At 47.5% G+C, this 27074-nt stretch overlaps 1 protein-coding gene across 1 annotated transcript in view; it reads left to right on the top strand.

Moving 5' to 3' along the window:
* Positions 1 to 20014: 20014 nt before the first annotated feature.
* msna (moesin a) overlaps positions 20015 to 27074 on the top strand; it is a 109032-nt gene continuing 101972 nt past the window's right edge. Inside the window, exon 1 of the mRNA XM_072505582.1 lies at positions 20015 to 20384. Within this exon, the coding sequence (XP_072361683.1) occupies positions 20373 to 20384 (12 nt within the window). The 5' untranslated portion in view covers positions 20015 to 20372. The remainder of the gene's footprint in view (positions 20385 to 27074) is intronic.

Genomic DNA, 27074 nt, shown 5'->3' with positions numbered 1-27074 from the left:
TAAGAACACAAAGCACATGGAAGCACCATTAGAACTGCGGGAAGTCATAGATCAATTCCATGCAGGCAGGGTTAGCACTGGTCCCAGACAAGTTCCCGGAGGACTTCGAGAAAAATTTGCACCAGCACTGGTCCCGCACGTGCGGGAGATGTTCAATGACTCGCTATTGAGAGGGACCCTCCGTTCACACTGGCCCAGGGCTCGATATCACTGATCCCAAACAAGGACAAAGACCTGACTGAATGAGGGTCACACAGATCCATCTCACTCCTAAACACTGGTGCCTAAGTACTGGTGATGGCCCTGGCAAGGCGACTGGAGAGCTGCATGCCAGAGGTAGTCACAGAGGACCAGACAGGCTTTGTCAAGGGCAGACAGCTAACAGCAAACATCAGGCACCTGCTGAACGCGATCATGACCCCACCCGGCAGAGAGACACCAGAGGTGATCATCTCCATAGATGCAGAGAAGGCCTTCAACGGGTTTGAATGGCGGTACCTCACAGAGGTAATGGAACAGCTTGGGTTCAGGCCAGGATTCACTTTGTGAGTGAAACTACTGTACAGCGCATCCGTGGTGAGCGTATGGACAAATACCACCAGCTCAAGATATTTCCGGATGCACAAAGGCACCATTTCCCCCCTGCAATCGAGCCACGAGTAATCACTCTTAGATCAGCGAAGGGCAAAGACCTTCCCCAAAGGGGAGACAGAGAGCAGTGTCTCACTCTACGCGGATGATCTCCTCCTCAATGTCTCAAGACCCCTGGCTAGCATGGGAGGAATAATGTAGTTCGGAGCCGTCTCAGGTTACAAACTTAACCTGAGCAAGAGTGAAATCTTCCCTGTGAACCCAAATGGGGGAGAACCAGAGCTGGGGAAGTTGCCGTTCACACTGGCCTCGACCAAATTCCGATACATGGGGATGCAAACAGATCATGACTAGACACAAATCCATAAATGGAACCTGACGAGTCTGGTGGAGGAGGTAAAAAGAGACCTACTAAGGTGGGACTTGCTCCTGTTCTCCCTGGCAGAGAGAGTGGAGACGATCAAGATGAACATGCTGCCCAGGTTCCTTTTCATGTTTAGATCCCTCCCGATCTTCATCAAAGTCGACAAACTAATCATGAAGTTTGTTGTGGGGTGGGCGGGGTGGGGGCGGGGATGGAGATCCTGAGGACCAGGAAAAAGGTGTTACAGAGAAGGAGAAACATGGGGGGGGGGGTGGTTTGGCCCTCCCAAACCTCTAATTCGACCACTGCGCTGCTACCTCAGAAAGGGTACGGGGATGGGTCAAGGAACTGGGGGCAGAATGGATTAAGATGGAGGAGAGTTCCTGCGTGGGGACGTCCTTCAGAGCATTGGCCGTGGCTGCACTACCGATACCCCCAGCCAGATACTCAAAATGCCCAGAAACAAAACAAACAATGGAAGAAAGAGAGCAAGGGAGGGGGGAGAGGGTATAGGCATCAGAGCAATGGGGATATGAGGGGAGGGGGGAGAGGGGGAGATGCCAAAGGGGGGGGATTCAGGAAAGGGGAACTGCATGAACCACACCTGTACATAGGCTTTGGCACTGCACTCTGTAAATATCCTTTTTTTTTCTGTTGTCATGTTGCTATTTTACACTGTTTGTTATAAATGAAGTTCTCGACTTCCGGTTGCGGCGATGACCAGCTAAGCCGCACGTTTCAGCGGCTCCAGCTCAAACGGACCTTCAGGCTCTTTTAAGAGCCCCAACGGGAAATTCTTTCGTGACGATGAGGGGTGAGGCAACAGGGAGTCCCCCCCCCCAGCGGAAAAGAAAAGTAACGGCGGCGGCGGCCAGATCTCGGAGAATCCTCGAGGACAGCGGCAGAAGAAAGAAAGGAGCAAGATGGCGTCGGAGGGAGCCCAGGCGACATGGGGACCGGACCAGGACGAATTTTTAAGACGGTGTGTGGAGCTGCTTAAGAAGGAGGTGCTGGCCCCGATGCTACAGGCAATTGAGGGGCTTAAAGAGACACAAAAGGCCCAGGAGATAGAGCTCCGTGTGGTGGAGCAGAAGGTAACGGACAACGAGGACGAGGTCCTAGGCCTAGCGGTCAAAATGCAGATGCATGAGGCGCTCCATAAGAAGTGCACCAAAAGGATTGAAGTCCTGGAAAACAGATCAAGGAGAAAGAACCTCCGGATCCTGGGTCTCCCCGAGGGAGTGGAAGGAGCTGACGGCGGGGCTTACACGAGCACGATGCTACACTCGCTAATGGGAGGTGAAGCCCCCTCGTGCCCCTTGGAAGTGGAAGGGGCCCACCGGGTCCCTGCGAGGAGACCAAAGGCTGGAGAACCACCTAGGGCGATGATCGTGCGATTTCACCGCTTCAATGATAGAGAGGTGGTTCTGAGATGGGCCAAGAAGGTACGAAGTAGCAGATGGGAGAATGCGGTGATACGAGTGTATCAGGATTGGAGTGCGGAGGTGGCAAGAAGGAGGGCGAGTTTCAATAGAGCCAAGGAGGTGCTGCATAAGAAGAAAGTGAAGTTCGGGATGTTGCAGCCGGCGCGATTGTGGGTCACGCACCAGGACAGACATTACTATTTTGAAACGTCGGAAGAAGCATGGACCTTCATTCAAAAAGAGAAACTGGACCAGAACTCAGGGACTGATGTTGGAGGGGAAATGAAAATGCAGATGTATAGAGGTGTAAATTGGGGAGGGAGGGACACTGAGAAATGTGGGCGCCGGTGGGGGGGAAGAAGAGACACAGGCGGGGGACGGGGAATGGGAGCGGGGCGGTAGGGGGAGCTGCGCCATGGGGGGCGGGATGGCACTAGAAAGCGCGGGGTTTCTTTTTCTTTTCCCGCGCCAGAGACATGATGGCGGGAAGATAGGCCAAGGAGGATGGGAGTTCCTCACACGGGGGGGGGTCAAGGAGAGAGCAGGAGAAGCCGGGGTCAGTTGAAGTCAGCTGACTTTCGGAAGCAATATGGGGGGAGTAACCATGCTAGATGGGGATCTAGCGGGGAGGGGGGGAGGCGGGGGGGGGGGGGGAAGGGAGGGGGGGACAACTGGGTTGCTGCTGCGGAGATCGAAGGGGAGCTGGTAAGAGAAAAGGTGGTCGAGGCGGGAATGCGCCGCCTGAGGGACGGGTGGGTGCGCGGAACCGGGACGTGGGACTGGCCAAGAGAGGGTGATGGCTAGTCGACAGGGGAGGGGGGCGGGCAGCCCCCCAGTCCGGCTGATCACGTGGAACGTGAGAGGCCTAAATGGGCCGATTAAGAGGGCCCGAGTGTTCGCGCACTTAAAGGGGCTGAAGGCAGATGTGGCCATGCTTCAAGAGACGCATCTGAAGGTGGCGGACCAGGTTAGGTTAAGGAAAGGATGGGTGGGACAGGTGTTCCACTCAGGGCTGGACGCAAAGAATAGAGGGGTGGCCATATTGGTGGGGAAACGGGTGTCGTTCGAGGCTAGGAACATTGTAGCGGACAGCGAGGGCAGATATGTGATGGTGAGTGGCAGACTGCAGGGAATGGAGGTCGTGCTGGTCATCGTATCTGCCCCGAACTGGGATGATGCGGGATTTATGAAGCGGATGCTGGGACGCATCCCGGACCTGGAGGTAGGAACCTGGTAATGGGGGGGGGGACTTCAACACCGTGCTAGACCCAGGGTTAGATAGATCTAGATCCAGGACCGGAAGAAGGCCGGCAACGGCCAAGGTGCTTAGGGGGTTTATGGACCAAATGGGGGGAGTAGATCCGTGGAGATTTGCTAGGCCGCTGGCCAAAGAGTTCTCCTTTTTCTCCCACGTCCATAAGGTATACTCCCGGATAGATTTCTTCGTTTTGGGAAGGTCACTGATTTCGAGGGTGGAAGGAACGGAGTAGCTGTTTCAGACAATGCCCCACATTGGGTGGATCTGGAACTAGGAGAGGAGAGGGAGCAGCGTCCACTCTGGTGACTGGATGTGGGATTATTGGCGGATGAGGGAGTCTGCGGAAGAGTGCGGGGATGTATCGAAAGATACCTGGAGGCCAACGATGATGGGGAGGTCCGAGTGGGGGTAGTATGGGAAGCGCTGAAGGCGGTGGTCAGGGGGGAGTTGATCTCCATCAGGGCTCACAAGGGGAAAACAGAGGCCAAAGAAAGGGAAAGATTACGGGGGGAGATTTTGAGTGTGGATAAAAAATATGCGGAGGCCCCGGACGAAGGACTATACAGGGAGAGGCGACGACTCCAGATGGAGTTCGACCTGCTGACCACAGGGAGGGCAGAGGCACAGTGGAGGAAGGCACAGGGGATGAGATATGAATATGGGGAAAAGGTGAGTCGCCTGTTGGCCCACCAGCTTCTAAAGAGGACAGCGGCGAGGGAAACCACGGTGCGGAGAGTAGGGAAGGTAAATGAGGTGTTCAAGATCTTTTACGAGAGGTTATATAGGTCCCAACCCCCGGAGGGAAAAGAGGGGATGCAGCAGTTTCTAGACCAACTAAGGTTCCCGAGGTGGGAGGAGTAGGAGGTGGCAGGCCTGGGGGCGCCAATTGGGGTGGACGAGGTGACCAAAGGGCTGGGGAACATGCAGGCAGGGAAGGCCCGGGGACCTGACGGGTTCCCGGTGGAATTTTATAGGAAATATGTGGACTTGTTGACCCCGCTGCTGGTAAGAACCTTTAACGAGGCCAGAGAAGACAATGTCGGAGGCGATGATATCACTAATCCTGAAGCGAGATAAAGACCCGCTGCAATGCGGGTCTTATAGGCCTATCTCACTCCTAAATGTGGACGCCAAGTTGCTGGCAAAAGTGCTGACAATGAGGATAGAGGATTGTGTCCCGGGGGTGGTGCACGAAGATCAGACAGGGTTCGTAAAGGGGAGACAATTGAATGTCAACGTGCGACGGCTATTGGGGGTGATAATGATGCCCCCAGCAGAGGGGGAGGCAGAGATAGTGGCGGCAATGGATGCAGAGAAGGTATTTGATAGGGTAGAGTGGGAGTATCTATGGGAGGTGCTGAGGAGGTTCGGGTTCGGGGAAGGGTTTGTCAGCTGGGTTAAACTCCTCTATGGGGCCCCAATGGCAAGTGTAGTCACAAATCGGCAAAGGTCGGAGTATTTTCGACTACATAGGGGAACAAGACAGGGATGCCCGCTGTCCCCATTACTATTCGCGCTGGCAATTGAACCACTGGCCATAGCGCTGAGAGACTCCAGGAAATGGAGAGGGGTGGTTAGAGGGGGAGAGGAACACTGAGTGTCACTCTATGCAGATGACCTACTGCTATATGAGGCGGATCCAGTGGGGGTGGGGGGGTGGGGGGGGGGGGGGTGATACAGGTTGTGCAGATATTGAGGGAGTTTGGAGATTTCTCAGGATATAGGCTTAACATGGGGAAGAGTGAGCTTTTCGTGATACACCCTAGGGACCAGAGTAGAGGGATAGATGGCCTACCGCTAAGGAGTGTGGAAAGAAACTTCCGATACCTGGGGATTCAGATAGCCAGGAGCTGGGGAACCTTACACAGACTCAATCTGACTCGGCTGGTGGAGCAAATGGAAGAGGATTTCAAAAGGTGGGATATGCAGCCGCTGTCACTGGCGGGCAGAGTGCAGGCGATTAAGATGATGGTCCTCCCGAGGTTCCTATTTGTGTTTCAATGTCTCCCTATATTGATCACTAAGGCCTTTTTCAAAAAAATAGATAGGAGCATCATGAGCTTCATGTGGGCAGGGAAGGCCCCGAGGGTAAGGAGGGGGTTCCTGCAACGTAGCAGGGACAGAGGGGGACTGGCATTGCCGAATCTGGGCGACTACTACTGGGCTGCCAACGTGGCGATGATCTGTAAGTGGATGATAGAGGGAGAGGGGGCTGCGTGGAAAAGGCTGGAGATGGCGTCCTGCAAAGGAACGAGCTTAAAAGCGCTGGTGACGGCGCCACTACCGCTCTCCCCAAAAAAGTTTACCACAAACCAGTGGTGGCGGCAACACTAAGTATCTGGGGGCAATGGAGGCGCCAGAGGGGTGTGTTGGGAGCCTCGGTGTGGTCCCCGATCAGGAACAACCATAGGTTTGCCCCAGGGAGGTTGGACGGAGGGTTCCAGAGCTGCACTGGGCAGGAATTAGGAGAGTGGGAGACTTATTTATAGAGGGGACGTTTGCAAGCTTGGGAGCGCTAGAGGAAAAGTATGAGCTGCCCCCGGGGAATATCTTTAGGTATATGCAGGTGAGAGCGTTCACAAGACAACAGGTGAGGGAATTTCCGCTGCTCGCGACACAAGGGATCCCAGGACAGGGTGCTTTTGGGGGTGCGGGTCGGGGAGGACAAAGTGTCCGAAATATACCGGGAGATGAGAGAAGAGGGGGAGGAGCTGGTAGAAGAACTGAAGGGGAAATGGGAAGAAGAGCTCGGGGAGGAGATTGAGGAGGGTTTGTGGGCTGATGCCCTAAATAGGGTAAATTCCTCTTCCTCGTGTGCCAGGCTTACCCTGGTTCAATTTAAGGTGCTACATAGAGCACACATAACGGGAGCGAGGTTGAGCAGGTTCTTCGGAGTGGAGGACAAATGCGGGAGGTGCGGGGGAAGCCCGGCGAACCACACACATATGTTTTGGTCGCGTAAGCCAAGCTGGGGGTTAGCTATATTTGGGGTAGCGGATGAGCCTGGAGTGCAGGAGGCGAAAGAGGCTGATATTGTGGCCTTTGCGTCCCTAGTAGCCCGGCGTAGGATTTTACTCATGTGGAAGGAAGCGAAACCCCCTGGCGTGGAGGCCTGGATAAACGATATGGCGGGGTTCATAAAACTGGAGCGGATGAAGTTTGCGCTGAGAGGATTGGCTCAAGGGTTTACCAGGCGGTGGCAACCGTTCCTCGACTATCTAGTGGAACGTTAGGGGGAAAATAGATAGCCAGCAGCAGCAGCCCGGGGGGGGGGGGGGGGGGGGGGGGGGGAGGGAGGGAGGGAAGAAGGGGGGGGGGGAGGGGAGGGAGGGAGGGAAGGGGGGGGGGAGGGGGGGGGGAAGGGGGGGGGTAAATTGTTTGTGTTCTAGATGGGGTGAGGGGGTGGGGGAGCACTATTTCATGTTATTTTGTTAGTTCACTATTTTATTTTAACAATGTTATCTATCAGTTATCATGTTACCATTTTTGTTAATTTGTAAGGGGGAAAAATTGTGGTCGAAAGCTTTAATAAAAATATATTTTTTTTAAAAATGAAGTTCTCAATAAAAATACTTTTTAAAAAAGAGAACACAAAGAATTACATTGCAGAGAAATTAGACAGATAAGCTTTAAAGCAACCGTGCATATATTTTCAAAAACTCTTTCATGGGATTTGAGCATTGCTGGCAAGGAAGGGAGTTCCAGGTTTTTTACCCAGTGACAGTGAACATAGAACATAGAACAATACAGCGCAGTACAGGCCCTTCGGCCCACGATGTTGCACCGAAACAAAAGCCATCTAACCTACACTATGCCATTATCATCCATATGTTTATCCAATAAACTTTTAAATGCCCTCAATGTTGGCGAGTTCACTACTGTAGCAGGTAGGGCATTCCACGGCCTCACTACTCTTTGCGTAAAGAACCTACCTCTGACCTCTGTCCTATATCTATTACCCCTCAGTTTAAAGTTATGTCCCCTCGTGCCAGCCATATCCATCCGCGGGAGAAGGCTCTCACTGTCCACCCTATCCAACCCCCTGATCATTTTGTATGCCTCTATTAAGTCGCCTCTTAACCTTCTTCTCTCCAACGAAAACAACCTCAAGTCCATCAGCCTTTCCTCATAAGATTTTCCCTCCATACCAGGCAACATCCTGGTAAATCTCCTCTGCACCCGCTCCAAAGCCTCCACGTCCTTCCTATAATGCGGTGACCAGAACTGTACGCAATACTCCAAATACGGCCGTACCAGAGTTCTGTACAGCTGCAACATGACCTCCCGACTCCGGAACTCAATCCCTCTACCAATAAAGGCCAACACTCCATAGGCTTTCTTCACAACCCTATCAACCTGGGTGGCAACTTTCAGGGATCTATGTACATGGACACCTAGATCCCTCTGCTCATCCACACTTTCAAGAACTTTACCATTAGCCAAATATTCCGCATTCCTGTTATTCCTTCCAAAGTGAATCACCTCACACTTCTCTACATTAAACTCCATTTGCCACCTCTCAGCCCAGCTCTGCAGCTTATCTATATCCCTCTGTAACCTGCTACATCCTTCCACACTATCGACAACACCACCGACTTTAGTATCGTCTGCAAATTTACTCACCCACCCTTCTGCGCCTTCCTCCAGGTCATTGATAAAAATGACAAACAGCAACGGCCCCAGAACAGATCCTTGTGGTACTCCACTTGTGACTGTACTCCATTCTGAACATTTCCCATCAACCACCACCCTCTGTCTTCTTTCAGCTAGCCAATTTCTGATCCACATCTCTAAATCACCCTCAATCCCCAGCCTCCGTATTTTTTGCAATAGCCTACCGTGGGGAACCTTATCAAATGCTTTGCTGAAATCCATATACACCACATCAACTGCTCTACCCTCGTCTACCTGTTCAGTCACCTTCTCAAAGAACTCAATAAGGTTTGTGAGGCATGACCTACCCTTCACAAAGCCATGCTGACTATCCCTGATCATATTATTCCTAACTAGATGATTATAAATCTTGTCTCTTATAATCCCCTCCAAGACTTTACCCACTACAGACGTGAGGCTCACCGGTCTATAGTTGCCGGGGTTGTCTCTGCTCCCCTTTTTGAACAAAGGGACCACATTTGCTGTCCTCCAGTCCTCTGGCACTATTCCTGTAGCCAATGATGACATAAAAATCAAAGCCAAAGGTCCAGCAATCTCTTCCCTGGCCTCCCAGAGAATCCTAGGATAAATCCCATCAGGTCCCGGGGACTTATCTATTTTCAGCCTGTCCAGAATTGCCAACACCTCTTCCCTACGTACCTCAATGCCATCTATTCTATTAGCCTGGGGCTCAGCATTCTCCTCCACAACATTATCTTTTTCCTGAGTGAATACTGACGAAAAATATTCATTTAGTATCTCGCCTATCTCTTCAGACTCCACACACAATTTCCCATCCCTGTCCTTGACTGGTCCTACTCTTTCCCTAGTCATTCGCTTATTCCTGACATACCTATAGAAAGCTTTTGGGTTTTCCTTGATCCTTCCTGCCAAATACTTCTCATGTCCCCTCCTTGCTCGTCTTCGCTCTCTCTTTAGATCCTTCCTCGCTACCTTGTAACTATCCATCGCCCCAACCGAAACTTCACGCTTCATCCTCACATAGGCCTCCTTCTTCCTCTTAACAAGAGATTCCACTTCCTTGGTAAACCACGGTTCTCTCGCTCGACGCCTTCCTCCCTGTCTGACCGGTACATACTTATCAAGAACACGCAGTAGCTGATCCTTGAACAAGCCCCACTTATCCAGTGTGCCCAACACTTGCAGCCTACTTCTCCACCATATCCCCCCCAAGTCATGTCTAATGGCATCATAATTGCCCTTCCCCCAGCTATAACTCTTGCCCTGCGGTGTGTACTTATCCCTTTCCATCATTAACGTAAACGTCACCGAATTGTGGTCACTGTCCCCAAAGTGCTCTCCTACCTCCAAATCCAACACCTGGCCTGGTTCATTACCCAAAACCAAATCCAACGTGGCCTCGCCTCTTGTTGGCCTGTCAACATATTGTTTCAGGAAACCCTCCTGCACACACTGTACAAAAAACGACCCATCTATTGTACTCGAACTATATCTTTTCCAGTCAATATTTGGAAAGTTAAAGTCTCCCATAATAACTACCCTGTTACTTTCGCTCATATCCAGAATCATCTTCGCCATCCTTTCCTCTACATCCCTAGAACTATTTGGAGGCCTATAAAAAACTCCCAACAGGGTGACCTCTCCTTTCCTGTTTCTAACTTCAGCCCATACTACCTCGGAAGAAGAGTCCCCATCTAGCATCCTCTCCGCCACCGTAATACTGCTCTTGACTAGCAGCGCCACACCTCCCCCTCTTTTGCCTCCTTCTCTGAGCTTACTAAAACACCTAAACCCCGGAACCTGCAACATCCATTCCTGTCCCTGCTCTATCCATGTCTCCGAAATGGCCACAACATCGAAGTCCCAGGTACCAACCCATGCTGCCAGTTCCCCTACCTTGTTTCGTATACTCCTGGCATTGAAGTAGACACACTTCAAACCACCTACCTGAACACTGGCCCCCTCCTGCGACGTCAAATCTGTGCTCCTGACCTCTATACTCTCATTCTCCCTGACCCTAAAACTACAATCCAAGTTCCCATGCCCCTGCTGCATTAGTTTAAACCCCCCCCAAAGAGCACTAACAAATCTCCCCCCCAGGATATTTGTGCCCCTCAGGTTCAGATGTAGACCATCCTGTCTGTAGAGGTCCCACCTTCCCCAGAAAGAGCCCCAGTTATCCAGAAATCTGAATCACTCCCGCCTGCACCATCCCTGTAGCCACGTGTTTAAATGCTCTCTCTCCCTATTCCTCATCTCACTATCACGTGGCACGGGCAACAACCCAGAGATAACAACTCTGTTTGTTCTAGTTCTGAGCTTCCATCCTAGCTCCCTGAAAGCCTGCCTGACATCCTTGTCCCCTTTCCTACCTATGTCGTTAGTGCCAATGTGGACCAAGACTTGGGGCTGCTCCCCCTCCCCCCGGACCCGGAATGTGGACCCGGAAAACACGATCCGAGACATCACGTACCCTTGCACCTGGGAGGCAACATACCAAACGTGAGTCTCTCTCGCTCCCACAAAATCTCCTATCTGTGCCCCTGACTATAGAGTCCCCAATTACTAATGCTCTGCTCCTCTCCCCCCTTCCCTTCTGAGCAACAGGGACAGACTCCGTGCCAGAGGCCCGTACCCCATGGCTTACCCCTGGTAAGTCGTCCCCCCCACAAGTATCCAAAGCGGTATACTTGTTTCTCAGGGGAACGACCGCAGGGGTCCCTGCACTGACTGTTTTTTCCCCGTCCCTCTTACAGTTACCCACCTATCTCCAATCTTTGGTGTAACTAATTCCCTGAAGCTGCTATCTATGACCCCTTCTGCCTCCCGAATGATCCGAAGTTCTTCCAACTCCAGCTCCAGTTCCCTAACTCGGTCTTGGAGGAGCTGGAGATGGCAGCACTTCCTGCAGGTAAAATCAGCAGGGACACTAACTGCATCCCTCACCTCAAACATCCTGCAGGAGGAACATTGCACTCCCTTCCCTGCCATTCCTCTAACTTTCTACCAAGATCTGGCTAACAACTAAATTAAATTTTTATAAAAAATAATAATAATATAATAAAATATGGTACTTACCTCAGACCAATGGGTTTTATTATTAGGTTAGAGGAGGAGGGCGGGTGGGAGACACTACACGTGTAGTGTCTCGGGTTTCCTCTCCACCAGAATTTATTGGTGAGGGTCTTCCCAGACGTCCGCGGGTCGACTTCCTGTTCCCGCCTAAAAAAACTCCCATCAACCACTTCCGCAATGCTCCCGCTGAAACTGACTCACCAGCTGTTCTCCCGTCAAAATCGACAGTGAAGGAACAACAACATAGTTCCAAATCAGGATTGTGTGAAGCTTGGAGGGAACTTGCAGGTGGTGGTGTTCTGATGCATCTGCTGCCCTTGTCATCGGTTTGGGAAATGCTATTGAATGAAGCTTGACGAGTTGTTGCATCTTGTATATAGTGTACACTGCTGCCACTGCTGCTGGGTCTCATTGGTGGAGGGACTGAATGTTTAGCTTGGTTACTGATCAAATGTGCTGTTTTGTTCTGGATGGCGTTGAGTTTCTTGAGTGCTGTTGGAGCCTCACCCATCCAGACAAGTGGAGAGTATTGCACCACACTCTGAACTTGTGATTTGCAGATTTTGGACTGGCTTTTGGAGGGTCGGGGCCTCAGAATTCCCAAACTCTGACTTGCTCTTGTAGCCACAGTATTTATATGGCTGGTCTCATTCAATTTCTGGTTAAGGGTAACCCACAGGGGGTTGATATGAAAATCCTGTTCACATGGAGTTGGCATAAGTCACCTTTGACTTTGCCAATTGCCACATCTTTTTGAAGTCAAGGAAAGTTTTGGATAGGCCATTATCGGAGAGCACACATAACTAGCGTTTGTGTATGTGTTGAAAGGTCTGATCCTAGATGATAAGACCATAAGATACAGGAGCAGAATTAGGCCACTCGGCTCATCGAGACTGCTCCACCATTCAATTGTGGCTGAAATGTTTCTCATCCCCATTTTCCTGCCTTCTCTCCATAACTCATGATCCCCTTATTAATCAAGAACCTATCTATCTCTGTCTTAAAGACACTCAGTGATTTGGCCTGCACAGCCTTCTGTGGCAAAGAGTTCCACAGATTCACCACCCTCTGAATTAAGAAATTCCTCCTCATCTCTGTTTTAAAGAGTATCCTCTGTTTCTAATTTTTCCTATAAGTGGAAACATCCTCTCCATGTCCACTCTATCCAGGCCTCGCAGTATCCTGTATGTTTCAATAAGATCCCCCTTCATCCTTGTAAACTCCAACGAGTACAGACCCAGAGTCCTCAACCGTTCCTCATACGACAAGCTCTTCATTCCAGGGATCATTGTGAACCTCCTCTGGACCCTTTCCAAGGCCAGCACATCCTTCCTTAGAAACAGGGTCCAAAACTGCTCACAATATTCCAAATGCGGTCTGACCAGAACCTTATACAGCCTCAGAAGTGATGGGCCTTGAGGCAAAAGCACATTCAATCATCAGAGGCACCAAGAAAGCCTTCTGGCAAAGGGGGGTTTGATAATCTCCAATGGAATTCATCTTTTGCTTTATAAAGTTGCTGGTGACTATTTTCATCAGTTGGAAATAAGGCATCCGTTCTAAAATACCATCAGCCAATAACAACAACATTTGTATTTATAGAGCGCCTTTAGCATAATAAAACATTCCAAGGGGCTTTGCAAGAGAATTTTCAAACCAAATTGACACTGAGCCATATAAGATTATATTAGGGCAGATGACCAAAAGCTTGGTCAAAGAGATAATTTTTAAGGTGTGGCTTAAAGGAGGAATTGGAAGTAGAGAGACAGAGACATCTTGGGGTGGAATTCGGAGCTTATGGTCTCAGCAATAGTGGAATGATTAAAATTGGGGATGCACAAGAAATCAGAATTAGAGAAGCCCAAATATCTCAGAGTTGTAGCGCTGGAGGAGGTTTATAGAGATAGGGAGGGACATGGCCTTTGTAAGAATCCTTCATGTTCATTTCCTTTGTTCTCATTTATTTTATTTACACACATACAGAGACAAAACAACACAGAGAGGAAAGGGTGGTGGAATGGGAAAGAAAAAATTCAAAAAAATAAAAGGATAAGTATCCTTGATGCACTGGGATGATTTCCAGTCTTTCTGAAGTTCAGACTTTCGTTTTGGCACCTCTTCCTTCTCGGCTTGAAATGGAAAAATATAAAACAAAATTAAGGAAATGGGAACAAAGGAAATACACAGGAAGGACCCATACACTTTAAGCAGAAGACTCAAAGTGAGTTTTGCAGGTCATTGCATTCCCAAGTTTTGTATTTTGGAAAGGAGAAGCCAGACTCCTCGGTACTGAGTGGATCTTAGGAACCAGGTTTGGAGGGAGTTGGGTTGATTGGTTAAGTGGCAACTGGTGGGTTGGTCAGGGATAGTGTTCTGCCTGACAACGGTCAGTGATTGGTTCCTGCGTGATACTTTCTGCTTAGCAGAAGTGTTTAGACCTTGGAAGTGAAAAGAAGGCTCTCTCTTGCTTGATGAAGTGAAATAACTGCTCTGTTGTTCTGAAAGCAGTGAGTGCCTGGCACGTCCTATGCTATAAACCTGAAATGATGCTGAGTCTGCAGAGATAACCAGAGAAACCCATCTCAAGCCGAGAAGGAAGAAGTACCAAAACGAAAGCCTGGACTTCAGAAAGACATTGATTGGGAGTCATCCCTGTGCATCAAAAACCCTCCGCTTTTATTTTTATTAATATATTCTTTCCCTTTCCACCACCATTTCCCCTTTGTGTTGTTTGCCTGTGTGTGTGAGGAGTGGAGTGAACTAGGAAGGGGGCGATTTAGAAAGGGGTAGAACATAGAAGAACATAGAACAGTACAGCACAGTACAGGCCCTTCAGCCCGCAATGTTGTGCCGACCATTTATCCTAATCTAAGATCAACCTAACCGACACCCCTTCAATTTACTGCTGTCCATGTGCCTGTCTCAGAGTCGCTTAAATGTCCCTAATGACTCTGACTCTACCACCTCTGCTGGCAGTGCATTCCACACACCCACCTCGCTGTGTAAAGAACCTACCTCTGACATCTCCCCTATACCTTCCTCCAATCACCTTAAAATTATGTCCCCTCGTGACAGCCATTCCACCCTGGGGAAAAGTCTCTGGCTATCCATTCTATCCATGCCTCTCATCACCTTGTACACCTCTATCAAGTCACCTCTCTGCCTTCTTTGCTCCAGTGAGAAAAGGCCTAGCTCCCTCAACCTTTCTTCATAAGACATGCCCTCCAGTCCAGGCAGCATCCTGGTAAATCTCCTCTGTACCCTCTCCAAAGCATCCACATCCTTCCTATAATGAGGCGACCAGAACTGGACACAATATTCCAAGTGTGGTCTAACTAGAGTTTTATAAAGCTGCAGCAAAACCTCGCGGCTCTTAAACTCAATCCCCTGTTAATGAAAGCCAACACACCATACACCTTCTTAACAACTCTATCAACCTAGGTGACAACTTTGAGGGATCTATGTACGTGGTCCCCAAGATCGCTCTGTTCCTCCACACTTCCAAGAATCCTGCCTTTAACCTTGTATTCAGCATTCAAATTCGACCTTCCAAAATGAATCACTTCACATTTATCAAGGTTGAACTCCATCTGCCACTTCTCAGCCCAGCTCTGCATCCTGTCAATGTCCTGATGTAACCTGCAACAACCATCAACACTATCTACAACTCCACCAACCTTTGTGTCATCAGTAAACTTACTAACCACCCTTCCACTTCCTCATCCAAGTCATTTATAAAAAACACAAAGAGCAGAAGTCCCCAAACAGAGCCTTGCGGGACACCACTGGTCACCGACCTCCAGGCGGAATACTTTCCATCCACTACCACTCGCTGTCTTCTTTCGGCCAGCTAATTCTGTGTCCAGACAGCCAAATTTCCCTGTATCCCATGCCCCCTAACTTTCTGAATGAGCCTACCGTGGGGAACCTTATCAAATGCCTTACTGAAATCCATATACACCACATCCACTGCCCAACCTTCATCAATGTGTTTCGTCACATCCTCAAAGAATTCAATGAGGCTGGTGAGGCATGACCTGCCCCTCACAAAGCCATGCTGACTATCTTTAATCAAACTATGTTTTTCTAAATAATCATAAATCCTATTTCTCAGACTCCTTTCCAATATTTTGCTCACCACAGACGTAAGACTGGTGGGTCAGTAATTCCCAGGGATTTCCCTATTCCCTTTCTTGAATAGGGGAACAACATTTGCCTCCCTCCAATCATCCGGTACTACTCCAGTGGAGAGTGAGGACGCAAAGATCACCGCCAACGATGCAGCAATCTCCTCCCTCGCTTCCCGTAGTAACCTTGGGTATATCCCGTCAGGCCCAGGGGACTTATCTATCCTGATGCTTTTCAAAATTTCCAGCACATCCTCAGGGTAGTAGATAGTTGGTTACATTTTCTGTCCATTTAATTATAATAGTGTGTATAATAAAAGGTTACTTATGATTTAAAGTTATAAACCTGGTGACTGTAATTCATTGGACTCAACCAAGGGCCTCGGGTATTTTCAATAAAATCTAATTTCACCTGTGTTGCGACTCCTGGTCAAGTGGGGCTGGAATTGACTGCGCACCAGCCCAGGATATTCTGACACCATGGAAGTATTTGAGCCAATATAAGCAAGCACGGGGAATTAGGTGAGTGGAATTTGGTGCAAGTTAGGATATGGACTGCAGTGTTTTAGGTGAACTCAAGCTTATGGAAGATGGGAGGTGTTGCTAATTTTCTCCTTGGTTCAATTACTCTGTTTTATTACCTTTGCTCTCGAGTCGCCAGGTATCTTTATGATACCGCCACGAGGTTCAAGTCCGAGTAATGATCAATAATCCAATACACCGATTAGTAAGATTTAAATCAAAGCACATTTATTATACACAGTAATCGCTACTCATGCACAAATTCTACGTCTAAGCTACTTCTACAACTAACAGGCCTATATTTAACTTTGGACTGGCCCACCAGGTCAGGGAAACAAATGGCCTTTTGTTCGGGATTCGAAGTTGGTACGGATTGGTAGCTTGGAGTGCCTATCTCGTAGCGAGCGTTGAATTAAGACGAGGAGTCTGGTTTTGCTTTGTGTGTCCAAAATGTTACTTGTTGTTCCCGGGGATTGCTCATCAGTATGCAGATGGCTGTTACTTTGTTATGCTGAGGGTCGCTGGTATCGATGTTGTCTGGCCTTTTCAGAGTTAAATACACAGCAAACCTGCAGCTGCTGGTTTTTGTCTTGTTGGCTGACTTTCCCATCAGCCTTTGCCATTCGCCATTTTGAATCGGGTGTTGGCCAATTTAGGTGGCTACAGAGGTCAGTCAACAATGCATTGGAATGGTCATTCTAGAGGTAATAAAGGGATGGAGGAGGGTTTCAGCAGCAGATGAGCTGAGGCAAGGCCAGAATCAGTTACGGAGCAGGAAATAGGCAGTCTTATTGATGGCATGGATATGTGTCAGAAACTCACCTCAGGGTTAAATATGACAGGAACATCGAGAACATTCTGTTTTAACCTCGGAAAGGAAGCTGGTGTGGTCAAACATAGCAAAGGCTCCAAAAGGCTCAAGAAGGTGGCGAGAGATAGTTTACCACTATCCTAGTAACATAGAAATTGTGACTGTATTAAGAGTGGTCTTGGCATCATAGCAGCAATGAACACCTTATTAGATAGATTCAAACATGGATTCCGAAAAAGATGGGTGTGAATTTCAGTGGGAACAACATGTTCAAGGTCTTAAAACATGAAATGGATGTTGGAGGTGAGGTGGTACTTTGGAGGGACAGCTGGCGTTGTCAACTGTGATTATTCCTGGAGGCTTTATCACATGAATTTCCCCACACTCCAGTCAATTGACGGCTAACATCCATCCTTGCGACACACTGCCTTCCTGCGCCAATTGGAAAGCAAAATGGCTCATTACTCGATTGGAGGAGGCTTGATTGTCAGCCAAAAAAACAGTCCTTTCCCCCATTTAAAGAATGTTGTATGTGGTAGAGAGAAATGTTTGAAGAAAACGATGAACAAAAACTTCCATATTATATTTCAGCAGTGTCCTCGAGATTGATCTTCAATTCCCAGAGTCGTAAGGCCAATTCTGGAAGTTTGGCAACCCTAAGGATAGGGCAGGTGTCAGGGGTGGGGGTGGGGTGGGGGGGGGGGGGGGGTGGGTGGGGGTGGTGGGGGGGTGGGGGGGGGGTGGCATTGACAGCAGAGGCACAGTATCTAAGGAGGGAGATAACATTAACAATATCAGCTCATTTGTGAGCCAGGAATTGAAGTTGGTTTGTTACTAGTTTAGCAGGACTATGATCAAGAGAGCAAGCAAGAAGGTCTCATGGACACATATTTGGGGAATCCGGTGGTCACGATGAAAATATGGAGGCAACGTTGACAGCACTTCAGGTTAGGGGCAGGACCGAAATTGATGCTAATCCGAGGGAGCCATGGGCTTGAGCCAGCGAGGAGGAATGCTAGGTTTCGGGGATGGGAGGAGCGAGGGTAATTAGAACATTAGAACATTAGAGCGCAGTACGGGCCCTTCGGCCCTCAATGTTGCGCCGACCTGTGAAACCAATCTAAAGCCCATCTGCGCTATTCCATTATCATCCATGTGTTTATCCAATGACCATTTAAATGCCCTTAATGTTGGCGAGTCCACTACTGTTGCAGGCATGGCATTCCATGCCCCTACTACTCTCTGAGTAAAGAACCTACCTCTGACATCCGTCCTATATCTATCTCCCCTCAATTTAAAGCTATGTCCCCTCGTGCTAGCCATCACCATCCGAGGAAAAAGGCTCTCACAGTCCACCCTATCTAATCCTCTGATTAATGGTAATGGAGATGAAGGATGGTTTGTGAGTTTGGAGGAGTTGGGGGACAAGTTTGGGATCCAATGGGGGAGATTTTCAGGTATATGCAGGTGCGGGATTTGGGAAAAAGATCTTTCCGACTTTTCTGGTGGAACCACCCTCCTCATTGTTGGTGGGGGTGCTGCTGGAGATGGGGCTGGAGAAGGGTGGTCATCTCAGCGATCTATGGGAGGATTTTAGAGAAGAATATGGCATCTCTGGAGGGCGTTAAGGCCATGTGGGAGGAGGAACTGGGGATGGCGCTGAAGAAGGGGTTGTGCAGTGAGGTGCTACGGAGGGTGAATGCCTCAAACTCATGTGTGTGGGGTTGATTAAGCTAAAAGTTGATACAGCTACATACAATGCACCTGACGAAGTTGAGGATGAGCTAGCTGTTTGAAGGCATGGAGAATACTTGTGAGTGGTGTGGGAGGGGCCTGTCCAATCATGTGTATATGGTCTGGTTGGGCCCTAAGTTGGAGAAATTTTGGATGTCGTTCTTCAGCACCATGTCAGCGGTCTTGCACATGGATTTGGAGCCCTGACCGCCGGAGGCCATATTAGAGATGTCGGTAGCGGTGGCAGACGTTTTAGCCTTTGCCTCGCTGATCACTCGTGGGCAGGTCCTGTTGAGGTGGAGGTCAGTTGCTCCACCCTGTGCCTCGGTGTGGTTGGGGGATTTAATGGGAGATTTTGTATCTGGAAGAGGTAAAATTTGCTTTGAGGGGGAGAGTGAGGTGTTCCACAAGAGATGGGGTTTGTTTATACTACTTTCAAGGAGCTGGTTACCATTAGCTGTTAAGGAGGAAGGGGGGTGCAAAGTGGGGTGTTTGATTGAGGTTATGGGGGGGGGGGGGAGTTGTGTTGTTTTTTCTTTGCTATGTTGTGTGCATAAAATGTGAAAATATCAAAAACTTGAGTAAACATATTTTCAAAAAATGTTTCATGGTCAAGATGAGCTCGGAGAGGGGCATACTGGGAGATAGCCAGCAAATAAGTTTTACTCAAAGTTTAAATTACATTACTGATAAGTGGTTAGTGATACAATGCCTTATCACTGTGCCAACACTAACATGACTGTTCCTCAAGTATGGTTTGTAAATCTGAGTTCCTCAAGTATGGTTTGTAAATCTGATAGGCCGTGGAATGGTTACAGAACAGACTGAGGCCATTCACCCCATCAGGTTGGTGTCTTCGAAAAAAGATTTCAAGAATTTGACAAAGCTCCATATATAGTGAAGGCCATTTGCTCTGTTTAGATTGATCCATCCACAGTACATGGGTAAAAGCAAATTACTGCGGGTGTCGCAATCTGAAACAAAAACAGAAATTGCTGGAAAATCCCAAGCAGGTCTGACAGCATCTGTGGGGAAAGAACCGAGCTACCGTTCCGAGGCTGATGACTGCCAGTGCTGAATAGGCGATCATGGGTGATAATTTCCACCTATTTCCTCGGACTGCTAACGCCCAAATCGTAGGAACATTAAGTTCCTTCTCCAATTCATTAGGGAAAAAAATAGTACCATTGATACTTTTGAGAACTCCCACCTCGTTTGTTGAGAAATGGCTCCAAGAGTTGCCATTAATGTGTTAATTGATTCAGCAAAATCTTTTTATCTCTCTTTAAGATTAGAGCTTGCTGAAGGCAAATATAAAGCACGAAAAATGTTTCAGACAATGTGTTAAATATGCTTTGTCTACTTATGTATCAAACAGTTGTAACCCAGAAGCCTATTTATTACAACATTGCGAGGCGGGGTCTGTTTCCTCATCACTTAAAATGTGAACGTTTTCCTGGGTGTGGTGTCAGATTCAGACATTGAAGTTCCGTTAGCAGGAAGTTGGGGCTGTGGTTCAATACTAAATACAAGTGGAGACGTTCAGCAGCGTGCAGAGAATATAGCTCCAGGCTCCTTTTATTTTTTTGCTATCCACCGGCTTTGAAGGGCGCGTGTTTGATTCGTGTGTGCTGATTTCCAATCTGAATCGCAGCAGGGGCGGCCAGAAGCCGATGGGCAGAAGAAGCCTCTGATTTCAACACAGAAACCGGCAATTCGTGGCCGGGGGCGAGAGGGGGTGGTGGTGGTGGTGGGGAAATAGAGAAGAAAAACTGGTAATTCGAGCAGCGTTTCAAACTGAAAGTAAGAGGACGCCTGCAAAGAAAACAAAATGCCGAAAACGGTAAGCAGACCATCTGACATCCATCCGCATTTGTATAAACGCGGCGTAATGTCTGCCTCCTGGAGGAGTGAACCCTTCATCTTACTTTTGAAAAAGTCATTTATAACTGGGGTTATTGGCGTGACTGCTTTTTTGTTGCGGCTTTTTTTTTGGCATGGTCTCTTGAGGCTTATTTTGAGCAAAAAAATGGTTTTATTGCTTCTTCTCTGGCCTCCTCTTATCTGTAACTATATTGAAACTTCAATTTCCGCTCAAGCTACTGCTGACGATGAGGATGGTTTGGAGTGTGGCTGCTCTGATGTCCAGGACACGGGCCGCCACAGCTCCTGCTGCGGAGTGGGGAATACACTCGGGTCAGTGGCAGTGGGTTCACTGCCAAATCCCAGGCCTGCCTCGGGTGGAGCGGAGCACTGAACCGCCGTTACTTTGTAACTCGCTCAAACTCCTGACAGCTTTTCTGGAAACGAAATTGGTAACGGCTGTTCCAGTTTGCATCGGGCCAACCTCCTTATCACCCACTTGAATCATCATTTTTTTTGTCAAGGGGGGAGGGGAGGAGCAACAACAAGTTTGGATTTTGATTTTTTTTTTTTTTCGTTATTGCAAATGTGCTGCTTGCTATCTGGACGTCGCTTTTTAAAAAAAAAAACATTTTAAAACATTCTTAATGTCTTTGATATTTGGATGTTGTTCAATTTCTAACGGAACTAACTAAAATGACTCAAAGCTTCCTGCAATGCGTCATGTATGGGATTCTTTCCTAAAAGTAATCTAGTGGGCAATGGAAGAACCTTATTTGGCAGTTTGGCTGCTGCCTTGTGCTGTAAGGCCCAGCTTGAGGACAATGGCCTGTTTTTATCTGAATTTAACTCCGCATAATCACTCACCCCTGCTTCCCTGCCCGCCCTCGCGACAAGCTAGTTTAGTCAAGTCCCACTTCAACGCTGACAGGCAATTTCTCGTGAAGCACCCACCCAGAATTTATTTATTTTTGGTCTTAAAACTGGCAACTTGTTGTGCGTTCTTGCGAACTTCTGAATTTCCTACTAAATAAGGTCAAGGACGAAACGTTAATTTGAAGTAATGCAAGTTTATAATCTTGGCGTCCTTTAGGCGCATCTGGTCACCACGATTTAATTGGCGGGAAAAGGTCACAGAAATTCTCTTGTGGATGTTTATGGGTAAAACTTTAAAAAGCACCTCACTTGAAATTCGAAACTTGGGGTCGTTTATTTTTCTAGACAGAAGATCTGGGTGGTGGCAAGGAATAAGGGTTGTTTAATAAGCTGGAAGTTGGCATTTACATTTCTACTCTTAATTTGTGCCGTCTGCATTTTAATTCAAATTCCATTGTTAAACAATGTGTAGGAAAACATTTTTTCCCCTGGCAATCCTGAATGGCAATAAAGTTGCAATGCATTGGTTCCTTTTTAAGAAGGCTATTGTGAGTCTTGAGCTTTTTATGCTCCTCCACTCTGGAATGTGTTTGCTATCTCTGTCACTGCCCTGTGCTCTGCTGACATCATCGATTGCTGCTGTCACCTCACATTGTGTGTGCACGTCCCTTTCTAAATTAATGGATCCCATTTTGGTTTTACAGGAAATTTGGTGTTCTTGTTCACACTGGGTGTTGTTCCATAGATAATGTGTGGTGCCTCACCCAAGAGGCCACTCTTGTGTGTGCCTTGATGTTGAGCATGCAATTCCAGTGGCTAAAATTAGCTGATGTAGGGTTGAAACTGGCTCCGTGCCAAGTCAGGGCAGTGCGTTTATTGAATGAGCCTCCAGAGGAACTTAAGTACAAATCAGTCTTGTGAACATGTTGTCTCTTGAAAATCCTCACCACATTATGACTTTAATTGAAGTTCACTTGGTGATTGGCTGACATTACCAATTTTTTTTTCCGGAGTCTGGAGCTTCTCGTTTGAACAGTCTTGTACTTGCAGTCTTGTACTTGGAGCTTGAAGACTTCAACACAGTTGGAGTCCCGATTCATCTTTTTGTGCAGCTCCTTGTAAACTATCGCCCAGCCCAAATCTGCCTTTCCTCTTGAGTCCATAGCCACCTCGTTTGTTTCCAATCTGGTCTCTTATCATACCACCAAAATTACTCTTACTATAAACTGTTCCTTCACTACTTGTCTGCAGCCTTTAACATGGTTGACCACATCCTGTTTCTCCAGCTGGGTGAGATTGTACTCGCCTGGTCCTATTTTTACCTAATTGTAGTCGGAATATCATTTTCAATGCATCTCATTTTGCATCTGCACCATTAACTTGCTGTCCCTAAGGAGCTATCCTTGGACACCTTCCAAGCTCTCATCCACATGCTTCCCTTTGATATTATGTGTGCTGATGCCACCCAGCTCTACTTCACCACCACCTTTCTTGACTCCTCCATTGTTGCAAAATTATTAGGCTGCTGTCCTATATCCGGCACCGGATGACCAAATATTTCCTCCCAACTAAATGTCGTGAAGACTGAAGCCATTATCTTATTTAACTATTAATTCCATCCCTCTCCCTGGCAACTGCCTGAGGCTGACCCAGACTGTTCGTAACATTGGTGCCATATTTGACCCTGAGTTGAGCTTCCAAACACATCCTTACTGTCACTGTGAGACTGCTGATGTCTACCATTCGCATTCCCTGACTCTGTCCCTGACTCAGCTCTTTTGCTGCTGCTGAAATTCTCATGCATGCCCTGTAACCTCTTGGATATTCCAATGTACTCTTGACCAATTGTGCGCTGTGTCCTTATTTGTACCAAGTCCTGGTCCCCAATGATCTCTGCTAAGTAACCTGGTTGGGCAACACTTTTATTTCTGTGTATTATAAATCCTTCCAAGCCTCACTTCCTCCATCTCCTGTAATGCCCTCCTGCCCCTCAATTCACCAATCTGCACTCATTTAATTCTGCCCTCTTGGAACACGTGGGGCGGGGTGCTCCGTTTTGATGGCGCCTGTCGGTTTCCCGACGGCGTGGGGCTGCCCCACAATGGGAAACCGCATTGACCGGCCGGCATAACTGAGCATCCTGCCAGCGTGTTGAGGCAGAAATGTGGTGGGGCGGAGCATCCCGCCCCTGATTTTCATTGCTCTACCATGGGCAGTCACGCCTTTAGCGGCCCAGGCCCAAAGTTCTTCAATTCCCTCCCTGTAACCTCTCTACATTTTCTACTTCTCTTTTGTCCTTTTTGAGAAAGAAAATATTCAAATTGAGCTCTTAATTTGTTTTGATCATGAATATGGGGGTAGAACATTTGTATCCATTTACTCCCTTCACTCCCACCAGCCTATGGAACATGGGAGTATTTGTAAACTTGTAGCTGTACCATCCATTTGGGACAAAACATTTCCAAACAGTCTATTTTCTCTGCCAAGCTGAAAATGGGGCGGGGGGGGGGCTGTTGACTGCCGATGTGAGAAACTTATTGTCTCTTCTCTTCTCTTCACCCCCCCCCCCCCCCAAAAAAAAAAAACAACTTGTTGGGTGGGCTCTATATTTAGCATATAAATGATAGTTTTGCCTTTGTGACACACCCAAATGTAAAACTGAAAAATTGTAACTATATTTTTAAGAGATGATTTGGAAGTCATCTATTTTAAACTGCTGAGCGTTCCATTTAGCTTTTTTTATTTTCTCTCCACAATAGTTTGTTCCTAAAAGTTCTGACTGCAATATTTGGCTGCTTTTCCAGAGTTGCTGCTACTATGTTTGAGTCTTAACACCTGATGCACCGAATTTTAACTGCGAATGAGTTGAAATTGGGTGGTGACAACAGGCTTTTTTATATATACCATGGGAGGGAAGTTCTTTTTCACCAGATTGGTTTCACCAGATTGGTCTGATGTTTACATCTGTGTACACCCGAGGAGAGGCTTCTGGTTAGTGTTTGAATGCAGCCCCTGTCATCGTTGCTGTCCCTGGCACGGATGCTGAACCAATTTGGTACTTGTGTCATTGCTGACTGAAATTAACTAGCTCAACAAACACTAGGTATCAAACCTGAGCGTTTCAGCTTTATGTTGTCATTGCCACTCAAGTTAGCAGTTGGGGGAAAGTTGTGCTGAGGAATTTTCTAATGTAAATCCTGAAAACAAATCATGAATATTTAATTGCTACCAGGATCTTCACTTGGATGATGTGCTACTTTACAAAGAAAGGTGTTTTATATCATGTAATGCACACTTGTATGACCAGTTAAACTGTGAAGTGAACAAAAATTGACTTGTTTCCTCGGCGAACTTTGTAGATTGTGAAGTCAGTTTTTTGCTTGGCTTTTTAATTACATCTATAAAGCATTCTAATACACTTTAGGAAGTATTATATTACACTTCTGGCAGTGGGGACACATTTCCCCTTGTTTCACAGAAGTTACACTTGTCTGTGTCCACAGTGGCTTTCTTAACTTTGATTTCAGCTTCCTGCTTTTAATATGGGCCAAATGGACGATAATTGTGCTTTCCTGTGAAATATATATGTTTGAAAAATTATTCTGCCAGTGTTGATCATAAAGAGGTGCTTAGTCTCTCCTTGTTTAGTATTTTTTACCACTGCACACCTTGTTTTGTCGTTAACAGGAAACCGTTTACAAACACAAAAACAAAATGCTGTTTTCTATTTCCCTTTCCGTATTTGATCCGGAATCTACAAAAGCCCACTTCCAAGCCACATGTACTTCCTTGGAAAGTAGCTCTGGCTCCAATGTATTGCCAGTTAGCTGAAATTTCACCTGCACATTTCGGATATGTGGACGATTACCGATATATCTTCTAAATGTTCTGAATTCCTCCAACTGCTGTTCATGCTGCATCCTAAGATGCACTTGCATATGTCCATTTGATCTCTTCCCTTCGGCTCTGTTGCAAAACTGTCTTGATCCACAGTTTCATTTCCTCCTTTGCCTCATTCGGTGCTTTAACAAAAAACATTTTATCTTCCTTTCAAATGTGAAGAGTCGCAAGCTTCAGCAATTGATGAGTACCAACAGCCCTCTGGCCTTTCCTCCCCATCCCTCCAAGTCTGTTCCTCTTTTGAATCTCGCCCGTTGTTGTGTTTTCATTGATCTCTGCTCTCTGAAATATTTGTCCTCTGGCAAGGCCTCCAATTCATCCCCTTGCCTCATTGAATTTTGAGCCCGACATGACACTGAGCTCATCTTCCATTGTCTCCCCGCTCTTTGGCCAGGAATTTTAACCCTGTCCAGTGGACATTTTTATCTATCTTCAATATTCTTCCAAACCTTTTTATTGAGAACTGTGATGTATGCTTTCTCAATTTCTCTACACTCGTTCCCTCCAACCCGTCTCCCTGTAAACTTGTAGCGTTCTGTATTCCTAGGTTCAACCCTTAACATCAAATCTGCTGACCAGGGTTGTGCCGTGCTTCTCTGGCACACTGACCCCAACCAAGGTGATGTTGAATGCCATCTCTTGTGTAATAGAAAAGCAAAGTACCGCAGATGCTGGAAGTCTGGCCAACTCTCACATGCTTCTTCCTACCTGGTTTCTCTGGTTGGCAATCAGTAGTTAGTGGTGTCCCTCAGGGATCAGTGTTGGACCCACAATTGTTCACATTTACATAGATGATTTGGAGTTGGGGACCAAGGGCAATGTGTCCAAGTTTGCAGACGACACTAAGATGAGTGGGAAAGCAAAAAGTGCAGAGGATACTGGAAGTCTGCAGAGGGATTTGGATAGGCTAAGTGAATGGGCTAGGGTCTGGCAGATGGAATACAATGTTGGCAAATGTGAGGTTACCCATTTTGGTAGGAATAACAGCAAAAGGGGTTATTATTTAAATGAAATATCAAAACATGGTGATGTGCAGAGAGACCTGGGTGTGCTAGTGCATGAGTTGCAAAAAATTGGTTTGCAGGTGCAACAGGTGATTAAGAAGGCAAATGGAATTTTGTCCTTCATTGCTAGAGGTATGGAGTTTAAGACTAGGGAGGTTCTGCTGCAATTGTATAAGGTGTTAGTGAGGTCACACCTGGAGTATTGTGTGGTCAGTTTTGGTCTCCTTGCTTGAGAAAGGACGTACTGGCACTGGAGGGTGTGCAGAGGAGATTCACTAGGTTAATCCCAGAGCTGAAGGGGTTGGATTATGAGGAGAGGTTGAGTAGACTGGGACTGTACTCGTTGGAATTTAGAAGGAGGAGGAGGGATTTATAGAAACATATAAAATTATGAAGGGAATAGATAGGATAGATGCGGGCAGGTTGTTTCCACTGACAGGTGAAAGCAGAACTAGGGGGCACAGCCTCAAAATAAGGGGAAGTAGATTTAGGACTGCGTATAGGAGGAACTTCTTCACCCAAAGGGCTGTGAATCTATGGAATTCCTTGCCCAGTGAAGCAGTAGAGGCTCCTTCATTAAATGTTTTTAAGATAAAGATAGATAGATTTTTGAAGAATTAAGGGTTGTGGTGTTTGGGCCAGAAAGTGGAGCTGAGTCCACAAAAGATCAGCCATGATCTCATTGAATGGCAGAGCAGGCTCGAGGGGCCAGATGGCCTACTCCTGCTCCTAGTTGTTATGTTCTTATGTACCTCAACGACCATGGTCCCACTGCTGAGCTTCAAACCATTACATCCAGGACTTTCAGTATCCTGCTCTCCTCTGGAGATCTTGCACGCACATTCTCAAACCTGAACAGCACAATTATAATAGCACTGTGGGTATACCTG

This window comes from Scyliorhinus torazame, chromosome 5, assembly GCF_047496885.1.
Source record: "Scyliorhinus torazame isolate Kashiwa2021f chromosome 5, sScyTor2.1, whole genome shotgun sequence".
Lineage (NCBI taxonomy): Eukaryota > Metazoa > Chordata > Chondrichthyes > Carcharhiniformes > Scyliorhinidae > Scyliorhinus > Scyliorhinus torazame.
The sequence above is the reverse complement of the archived record's forward strand: the minus strand, read 5'-3'. Positions and strand labels throughout refer to the sequence as shown.